Source organism: Pelophylax lessonae, assembly GCF_965119305.1.
Source record: "Pelophylax lessonae genome assembly, chromosome: 5".
NCBI classification, from domain to species: domain Eukaryota; kingdom Metazoa; phylum Chordata; class Amphibia; order Anura; family Ranidae; genus Pelophylax; species Pelophylax lessonae.
Genome location: NC_138772.1, coordinates 450,532,343 through 450,542,121, shown reverse-complemented (window position 1 = coordinate 450,542,121; position 9,779 = coordinate 450,532,343). Strand labels below are relative to the sequence as shown.

At 45.4% G+C, this 9,779-nt stretch overlaps 1 protein-coding gene across 1 annotated transcript in view; it reads right to left on the bottom strand.

Moving 5' to 3' along the window:
• Positions 1–5,497: 5,497 nt before the first annotated feature.
• LY96 (lymphocyte antigen 96) overlaps positions 5,498–9,779 on the bottom strand; it is a 34,953-nt gene continuing 30,671 nt past the window's right edge. The window contains exon 4 of the mRNA XM_082259331.1: positions 5,498–5,568. Within this exon, the coding sequence (XP_082115457.1) occupies positions 5,504–5,568 (65 nt within the window). The 3' untranslated portion in view covers positions 5,498–5,503. The remainder of the gene's footprint in view (positions 5,569–9,779) is intronic.

Below are 9,779 nucleotides of genomic sequence, written 5' to 3'. Positions count from 1 at the left end.
CTCTGATGGGCACATCTGATGTGATGGGGGACACCTAATGTATAGGGGCACTGTGATGGGGCACACCTGATTTGATGGGGCACACCTGATTTAAAGGGGCACTCTGATGATGGCACCTAATGTAAGGGGGCACTCTGATGAGGACAAATGATGTAAGGGGCACACTGATGGGAGACACCAGATGTAAGGGGACCTTCTGATGAAGAAACCTGATGTAAGTGGGGACATTTTATATTAAAAAAAAAAGCAAAAAGACAATTGGTTATGTTACACCATGTTGTCGTTATTTTATTTTTTTTACAATGCCCAAAATTACAATCAGAGGCAGTCAAAATAACACAAGTTATGCTTTTGAAATGTTGATTCTGCACCACAGTCCCCTAATCTAGTAGACCATAATGTGCCAAAAATGGCACCATCCCTTTTGCTCTTTTAACTCCCATCACAGTGACTCTGCCAGAGGTCAAGTGGTTAAACAGACCAAGTTATCCAGCAAAGGAATATTGAGACAAGCCATTCAACGCTAACAATGATCAATTTTTATTCAAAACCTTTATCCTAAAAGTCCGAAAATAAAACTACACTGCTCAAAAAAATTAAAGGAACACTTTGAAAACACATCAGATCTCAATGGGGGAAAATATCATGCTGGATATCTATACTGATATGTGCTGGGTAATGTGTTAGGAAAGAAAGGATGCCTCATCATTTAATGGAAATCAAAATTATTAACCTACAGAGGGCTGAATTCAAAGACACCCCAAAAATTAAAGTTAAAAACGATACAGCAGGCTGGTCCATTTTGTTGAAATTTCATTGCAGGAACTCAAAATGGTACTCAGTAGTTTGTATGGCACGTGCTCGTATGCATGCCTGACAACATGGGGCCATGCTCCTAATAAGACGACAGATGGTGTCTCTGGGTATTGTGACGGTGGTGGGTATCAGACCCCTGGCCTTCTCATCCAACTCGTGACCAAAGACCAAGCAATCTCACAGCCTGCCGTCACTTGCGTAACAATGCCACTCTCATCTGCACCCGGCACACAGATTGTCCAGCTTGAGGGACCACAATCTAGATGCCAGCAGACTGAAAGCGATTGTCACCGGGCTAATTAAACAACTAACCCTTTCTCTGCCACCACCTCTACGTTATAATGAGCCCAGAGGACGCTCGTAATTTTAGAAATACCAATTATGACTTTAGAATAATCATCTGTAACACACACTGTCACCTCAGACAAGAATGTTCAGATGGGTTATACTAAACAATAGCGCTCTTTCAGGAGGCAGGTTCTTTTGGGTCAGTTTGCGTTTAAGAGCTTAGAGACAAAGTTAAGTGCCGGTTCACACTGATGCGGCTGCGGCGATCGCATGTAATGTCGGAGCGCACTGCTCCTTCATTACATGCGATCGGCTGTGCGGTGCGAGTTTAGCCATACACTTTGTATGGCTAAATTCGCACCGCACCCTCAGCAAAGATGCACAGTACCCTTTTTTGCAGCCGCATCAGGATCGGATCGCACAGCGGTTCACACTTGTGCGATCCGATCCTGTGCGAACTGCAAGATCGCACTGCGATATGCGATCAAACTGGGGGTGTCGTTAAGATTACATTGACACCCCCAGCGTATCGCATATGGCAGTGTGAACTGCCAGGGGTGCGTTTGCGATGCGGGAACAGGCTGCGAATTCGCAGCCTTCCCGCATCGCATAAGTGTGAACCGGCACCAACACTTTTCAAAATAAGGTTTAATTATAAGAAAGGTGAAGATTGGTGCAAATATTTACGGAAAAATGGGTTACAAAGAAATAGAGACACAATACAGCAATTTAGAAATATGAAGATAAAGAGTGAATATACTTGCATTTAAAAAGTCCTGGTATCATCAGAGTTCCAGAAACTGAACATGCGATCGGTCCTTCTCTTAAAGCGATGTTATTGCTTGGATGGTAGAATGAAGACTGCAAGCTCCATCAGCTCTCTCTTTTTCTCCGTCAGGCGGTGACGGACACCCCTGACCAATTACAACAGAGTGGCAAAAAGGGCTGTCCAGTGGTTTATGACTATTTCAAATGTACTTTTGTGGACAGAGTCATACCACTCTTAATATCTCGACATATGTAAGGGTTATATTCTTGAAACTGATATTTTATAACTAAGCATGTAATTTGCTTTCAAACAATATCAAACATGAATATCTTTTATCACAGAGGGAATATCTTATCGCTCGTTCCAATTCCCTGCATGACAGGATGACCATGGGTGGTCTTGTTAAGTTCGGTAGGCTATTTGCCATTCAAATATTTACTTTTTGGTAATATGTTATGTTCAGGTAAAGAGTTATGAATTTTGGGTGTAACGGTGGTCATTTTCCCAATGATCAATTTGGCTTGGGTGAATTCCACACAGCCTGGTCAGCCGTAGTGAACATCTGTGCTGATAAGGGTTGCTTTGTTTATGACCTGGCCGGAATGTGTTAAGAATATATAAGGCTGCTTTGAGGCTTACATAATGATGTTCAGTGACCCAGGGGATAATTAACACTGCCAAAAGGAGCTGGGGGGGGGAGGGGCTGGTAAAGGTCATTCCTTTTTGTTTTTTTTGATACTGTCAGCTGAGCTCAGAACCACAAAATGGAAACCGTGACAAAATGGTGTCTTAACGCTCGACACCATTACACCTCCCCCTCTTGAGGGCGCATAGGAGGGGATTGCAATTTCCCTCCAAACGCAACCGACTCCCGTGGGTTCGGTTTGTTGCGACAAACCACCCGCATTGCCATGGGCGCTGCCTTTCTTCTGCTGGGTGACCGATGCTACTTCCCTGGGGAGTAGCTTCCGGCTCAAATAGAGGATGCGAGTTTCCTCACCTTTCGCATCCCTCCGGCCTAGGGCTGCATCTGGCCCAAAGGTAATGGCATAGGGTTGTGCCGGGACTGGGCGTTTAAATTCCGGGCCCCATGTCCCAGGTGCGTGGACCAATACCTCAGTCGGGGCCGGACGGTCCTTCTGACACACTGACGTCAAGGATGCCAGTGTAGCCAGGGTACCGTTGGGTTGGTCAGTCACAGGTTCAGCTGAGCCACTATCGTTGCACCCCAGCATCCACCTGTGGCCAGCTGTACCCAGGAACGACGTACCCAAAGTTGTGGTTTGAGGAGTAGGCCAGGTCCTGGTATCCTCAGTTCCAGATCTCTGGGTGCCTACTCCTCCCTGCTGTTCCCAGTACCAAACCGCTGACAGGTCCATCTGACAGTTACTATGCAGAACTGTCAAACTAGGCCATGCCAGAATATTTGGGACTGTGGACAGGAGCTCTGGGTGTTCCACCCAGACAGGGCCAAACACTACCAGGCCCCTAAAGCAGGCCACTGCACTAGGTTTGACCTCTCCCCGTAGATCACACATGACCCTTAGGGAGGTGTCTGATGCATTCCCAACCCCATCTAGCATTGCCGTAGATACAGTTAAGCCACATGGGGTGGGGAAGGCTGGCTTGTCCTGAGCCTTCCAGGTTAGAGGGTTTGGCTCACGCCCCCTGCTCAGGTTCAAGGTGGTTAGACAGCGGGCACCAGCCAGCTGCTGTGACAACTCATGGTTCCTGGGAACGGGGTAGGCCACAATCGCAGGGCTGACGTTCAGCCTGCTAAAGGCTCCACAAAGCCTTCTCTCGGTCTCCTGTTCCCCATCGGCCTGCGCCTCCTGTGAGACAGGAGAGGTCGCAGGCATGGGGGGAGCAGACACCCAGGCGCCCACCTCGTGGACGCCAAGGTGTGCCCTCCCAGAGTATCCAATATCTCTGACGTGGCATGCTGTAAGCACTGCCAGCAGCATAGATACCTGGAGGGGAAAGGGGGGCTTCAGCTGAAGGCGCAAACCCACGCCCGGAGTGTCAGCTACCGCTAATAGGACACCTGTCTTTCCCAGTTCAGGGGTACTAACTCTGCCCCTGGCATGTGCTGTGCTAGGATGCGGTGTGAGGATCAGGTCAAGCCACAAACCCTGGTGCTTCACTCCAGACCTGGCCCGTCTGATCTCACAGAGATCCTTACAAAACAGATCACCTGACACCTTCAATACATGTCTGTGAGATTGACTGGACACAATGAACAACTGTTTAACCCCTTCAGTCTCCAGGCCTTCTGCCTGTTGGCCTGTCACACCTATCTGCCCATTGTCCCAGTCAAGCTGTTGTTTACTCATCACAGCAGGGGGCCTTTCAGCTCCATTCCTGAGTGATTTGAGAGTCTGGTTGATCCGCAGTGCTGGCTGACAGGCAGTACTACAAGTCCCAGCCAGCTGTCCTGTGGCAAACAAAGAAAGCTGCTAAGGCTTATCAGAGGTGGAGTCCACTGGGTCAGAACAGGGAGAGGGCACAGAGACCTCCTCCTGCTGCTCTGCGACCAGGGCCTGCATCTCCACTGCCTTTGCCGCACTGCGATGGACCACCAACATGGGTAAAACATCATTAGCATTATCATCATTATTTGCATCATCATTTTCATCATCATTACTACAGCATACCCCTGGTTACTTCACAGGCAAGAGGGCCCCCCTTCCTTCTTCAAAAGATGGAGGACCTGGTAATTCAACACCACCCTTCTCCTCCTCCTTTCTCTGTCCATCCATAGGTTGCCCAGACATTAACCCAATATCTGCACACAGTACCTTGTCAAGTCCAGAGAGTTCCGTAGAGGCATCCAGGGTGCTTTTAGCAGGGGTGTAGTAAGAAACAAGGGTGCCTAGGTCAGCACCCAACAAAACATCTGTGGGGATTTCCTCAGAGACTCCCACCTCCCTCATCCCACTCCCAGCACCCCAATCAATGAAAACACGGGCACGGGGTACGCGTGAGCGGTCCCCCCACCTCCAGTGAGGGTACAAAACTTTCCAGGGATGATGTCCCTTCTTCTTATCACTTCTGGTTTGACCAGGGTGACTTCAGCTCCTGTGTCCCGGAAACCAGTGACAGTCTGGTTGCTCACGGTGACGGGCTGCAAGTTGGCGGTGGTCACCCAGGATTTCCTGCGGACAAACAGCACAGAGGAAGAGTTGCTGGCCGGCTGACCAGGTAATAGGAAAGGGTTAAAACCTCTACTAGGCTACTTTTGGTGTTTCTGTTTATATTGGAGCTATTCCCCCCTCATTTCCTGTTTTAGTGAAGGATTACAGACAACAATAAAAATCCTTCCCCAATCTATGAATAAAAAGGTGTTCGCTGTTTGTTGACCTAAGAAGCCCATGGATTTTTTTTTTTTTTTTTTTAACCAGTGTCTTGAACAGAAAAAACTGACTTGATTCCGCCTAGCCAAACACTAGCTGATCAGCAAAGCAGGCTATAGTCTGCAGCTCTGATTGAGTGGGGAAAATCATGCAGAGTGGTTGTACCAAAGTCTATTAATCTGCTTCGTTACAAACAAAGTGCCCACAAAAAAAAACTATGAGCTGGAGTTTACTTTTGTTTTTTACTGCAATTTATAATTTATTAATTAGTGTCACATCAACACACATGATCAGTTCTTCTTTCTGTCCAGCAAATACCCGAACTTTTCCAAGAAAGGTGCCCTGAAAATCAGAATGAGTAAATTTTAATAGCAGAAAGAATAGTTATGCTGACAAATATACATATACCAGTGCCTTTTTTTCTACCTTCTAGCCTCCCTTATTTATTTTGTCCAGTGATAACATGCCTTGTCACTCCATGGATAATGTATAATGCACGTTGTAGATTTGTGGACGGTGTACAATGAGCATTGTTGCTTCATGTGTGGTCCAAACTACGCATTGCTGTTATGGATGGTGTACAGTAAGGAATGTCCCTCTGTGGATGGTGTACAATCATTGTTACTTTATAGATGGTCCACAATGAGCTCTTTTGCTCTAAGTATGCTGCAAAATTATTATTACAGGTATTTATATAGGGCCATCAATTGACATCGGTTTACATATATATACTGTATATTGTACATTCCCATTAGTCCCTGTCCTCAAGGAGCTTACAACCTAAAGTCCCAAACTTACATTCATAAATAAAATAATAAAGTAAAGTCAGCGCCTTACAAATATAGAACAGCAGCTAGCAAACAGTGTGAATATACAAACACCTAAATAAAGTTGCAGCACTAAAAACATTGATAAAAATGACAAATAATCCTACACTATGGGAAGATGTGTTCTCTCCTATGTCTGCTGATTTACACCTGCTGTGCTGGAGTATTGGAGGAGATATCCTCTGCTGTGAACCCCCTTATGTCTGGCTCCGCTCAAGACCTGATATTACACCAAAACGCAGTAGCTGTCTTGACAAGGCAGCATATCGGTCTGGTGAGTGTGCATTCCTATTGTTGGTGAAGGATTACTGGTGGAGGAGTGTTCAATTAGATATACCAGCACTGAATATCAGCACAATTTTGGATTTTCTTTAAAAGATTTCCTATGGACTGAATTATTATTATTTTGTCACTTTAAATCACTGTTTGTTTAAACGCTGTAACTTATTTCATATGTATGTGACATAATTGTCACATACAATATTCTACATTTTATTTTTGGATTATTTGTCATTTTTATCACCATTTTTAGCCCTGCATTCATAAATACATACACATACAGCCAATTTAGACAAGAGTCAATTAACCTACTAATATGCCTTAGGAGAGTGAGAGGAAACCAGGGTACCCAGAGGAAAACCACGCAGGGACAGGGAGAACATACAAACTCCAGGAAGGTAGTGCCATAGTTAAGATTTGAACCAAAAAACCTAGTGTTGCTAGGCAGAAGTACTAACCACTTAGCCACTGTGCCACCCCCCAATGAGTTTTGTTGCTCTGTGGATGGTGTACAATTATTATGATCACTCTGTGGATGGCTTGAATGATCATTGTTGCATAATGTATGGCATACAATGAGCATTGTTGTTGTGGATGGTGTACAGTGAGCATTGTCACACTTCGAATGGTGTACAATGAGCACTGTTACTCTGTGGATGGCATGAATGAGCACTGTTGCTTAATGTATGGTTGAGATGGGCCGAACAACCCCTTGTTCGGTTTGCAGCAGAACTCCCAAACAGGGGAAAAGTTCTAACCTGAACAGCAAACCCCATTGAAGTCTATGGGAGCCGAACAGGAAAAATCAAAAGTGCCCATTTTGAAGGCATAAATGCAAGTAATTGGCCAAAAAAGGGGTATGGGGGTCTGCCATCAATGCAATTTTTTTCTTTTTTAATTAATCATTTTTTCAGGAGCAGTGATTTCAATGATGTATCAAAAATAAATAATTTCTTTAAATATAGTGCTTGAGGGGTCCCCTTAGTCTGCCTGTAAAGTGGTGCATCTGTAGCACATATAGAACATGCTGCAGCAAAAATGACATTTCTAAAGAAAACAAAATTAGTCAAATAACATTTAATATGTGAAAATGTTGAGAAAAATAAATATAAAAACGGTAAGGGATTCCCCCCCCCCCCCCAAAATACATACCAGACCCTTATCTGAGCATGCAGCCTGGCAGGTAAGGAAGGGGGGAGGACGAGCGAGCGCCCCCCTCTGGGATCATACCAGGCCACATACCCTCAACATGAGGGGTGGGTGCTTTGGGGCAGGGGGCTTTGCGTTGATGGGGGCAAGGGCATCATCCCCACAATCAAGGCTGGTGGTTGTAGGGGTCTGCAGGCAGGGGGCTCATTAGAATTTGGAAGCCCCCTTTAACAAGGGGGCCCCCAAATCACGGCCCCACCATGTGAATGAGTATAGGTTATATAGTACCCTACCCATTCACCAAAAAAGTGTCAAAAAGTAATAAAAACACACAGTTTTTGACAATTCCTTTATTAAAAAAAAAAAAAAAATAGTGTCCCCCGATGTAAATCCATCGTCAATCACGCTGCTCGCCGCACCCAAAAAATAAAAAAATTTAAAATGCTCCAGCCAACATGAAGGCTGGCTGCCTACTGCAGGCTCTGCCATTTGAAAGTTCTTATATAGGTAAGGGGCCGGCCACCTGGCTACGTTACCTGGTGGCACTGCCCCTTCTAATGTCATGGACTGGTGCATGCTGGGTCAGCAATGTCTCAAGAGGTCTGTGCCACCAGGTGACAAAGCCAGGTGACCCTGCCCCTTACCAATATAAGAACTGTGAAATAGCGGAGCCTCTAGTAGGCAGTAGTGATCGACCGATTATCGGCCAAGCTGATATATCGAGGGCCAATATGCACTTTGCCCGATATATCGGAATTGGCCTTTTGATTTACAGATATCGCCCATATTTTGGGAAAGTGCTTGTACCAGGGTGATGCCTGCAGCTAGAGGCATCACCCCACTACTGGTGTCCATAGCCGACGGTCGGCTGTCTTGTAATGACAACTGATGCGGCTGAGAAGCCGATCGGCTGTCATTCCAAGAAGCGGGAGGGGACGTCCCCCTCTCCCGCCACCTTCCGCGGCTCGCGGGTCTCCTGTCCCACCGCCATCTGACCGGGTCTCCGTTTCTTTGAATTTGGCGCCACCGAGTACCCGAAAGTGATCTTGTGACCTGAAATCACTTCCGGGTACTGGCGGCGCCGAATTCAAAAACTTACAGCATTCAAAACAGCCAAACTTTGCGTTTTTAATGCTTTTAAGTGCAGAGGAGGGGTTTAGGGTCTTTTAGACCCCCAGATCCCTCCACCACAGTACCTGTAGACATTAAAAAAAAAAAATTAATGTCAGAAAATATAGGCCAATATCGTCCGATACCAATATCCGATGACAAAAATCTCGGTATCGGCGGTAAAAAAAACGATATCAGTCGATCAATAGTAGGCAGTCAGCCTGCATTGTCGATGGGAGCGTTTTTTATATTTTTCGGGTGCGGCGTGCGGCATGATTGACGATGAATTTACCTCGGGGGACACTATTTTTTTTTTCTTTAATAAAGGAATTGTCAAAAAATGCGTGTCTGTTTTTTAATACTTTTTGATACTTTTATGATGAATGGGTAGGGGTACTATGTACCAAAACTCATTTACATAAGGGGGGCAGAATCTGGGGGCCCCCTTGTTAAAGGGGGCTTCCAGATTCCGATGAGCCCCGCTGGCAGACCCCCACAACCACCAGTCACAGTTGTGGGGATGAGGCCCTTGTCTCCATCAACATGGGGACAAGGTGCTTTGGGGCAGGGGGAGGAAGAGCCCCCTCCTTCTGCTGGTTGGAGGGGATAGTGCAGCAAAATTATTTTAATTTAGAATTAGCAATACAGTAGAAAGTAGAACAACAAAGGGCATTTTCTTCTTCTCCATGTTGCTGTAACCTCACACCTGGCTACATGTGAATGGTGAAAAATTAGCATTGTCCCTCTGTTGATGGTGTGCAATAAGACTTATCACTGTGTGGATGAACACTGTTGCTTTGTGTGTGGTGTACAATAAGCATTGTTGCAGATAGTGTTCAATTGTTGCTCTAAATATGATGTACGGTGACTATTGTCACTCTATGGATGGTGTTTAATGGGCATTGTCACTTTTTGGACAGTGAGCAATGAGCATTGTTGCTCACTGAATGGAGTATAATGAGCAATGTTTTTTTGGTGGATAATGATCATTGTTGCTGTTAATAGTATGTAAATAGCATAGTTACTCTGTTGTTGGTGTACATTGAGCATTTTTACACTGTGGATGGTATATAATGAGTATTTCTTGCTCTGTGGATGGTGTTTAATGAGTATTGTTGCTCTTTTGATGGTGTTTAATGAGAATTCTTGTTATGTGAATGATGTACTATGATCAATGTTGTTGGGTAA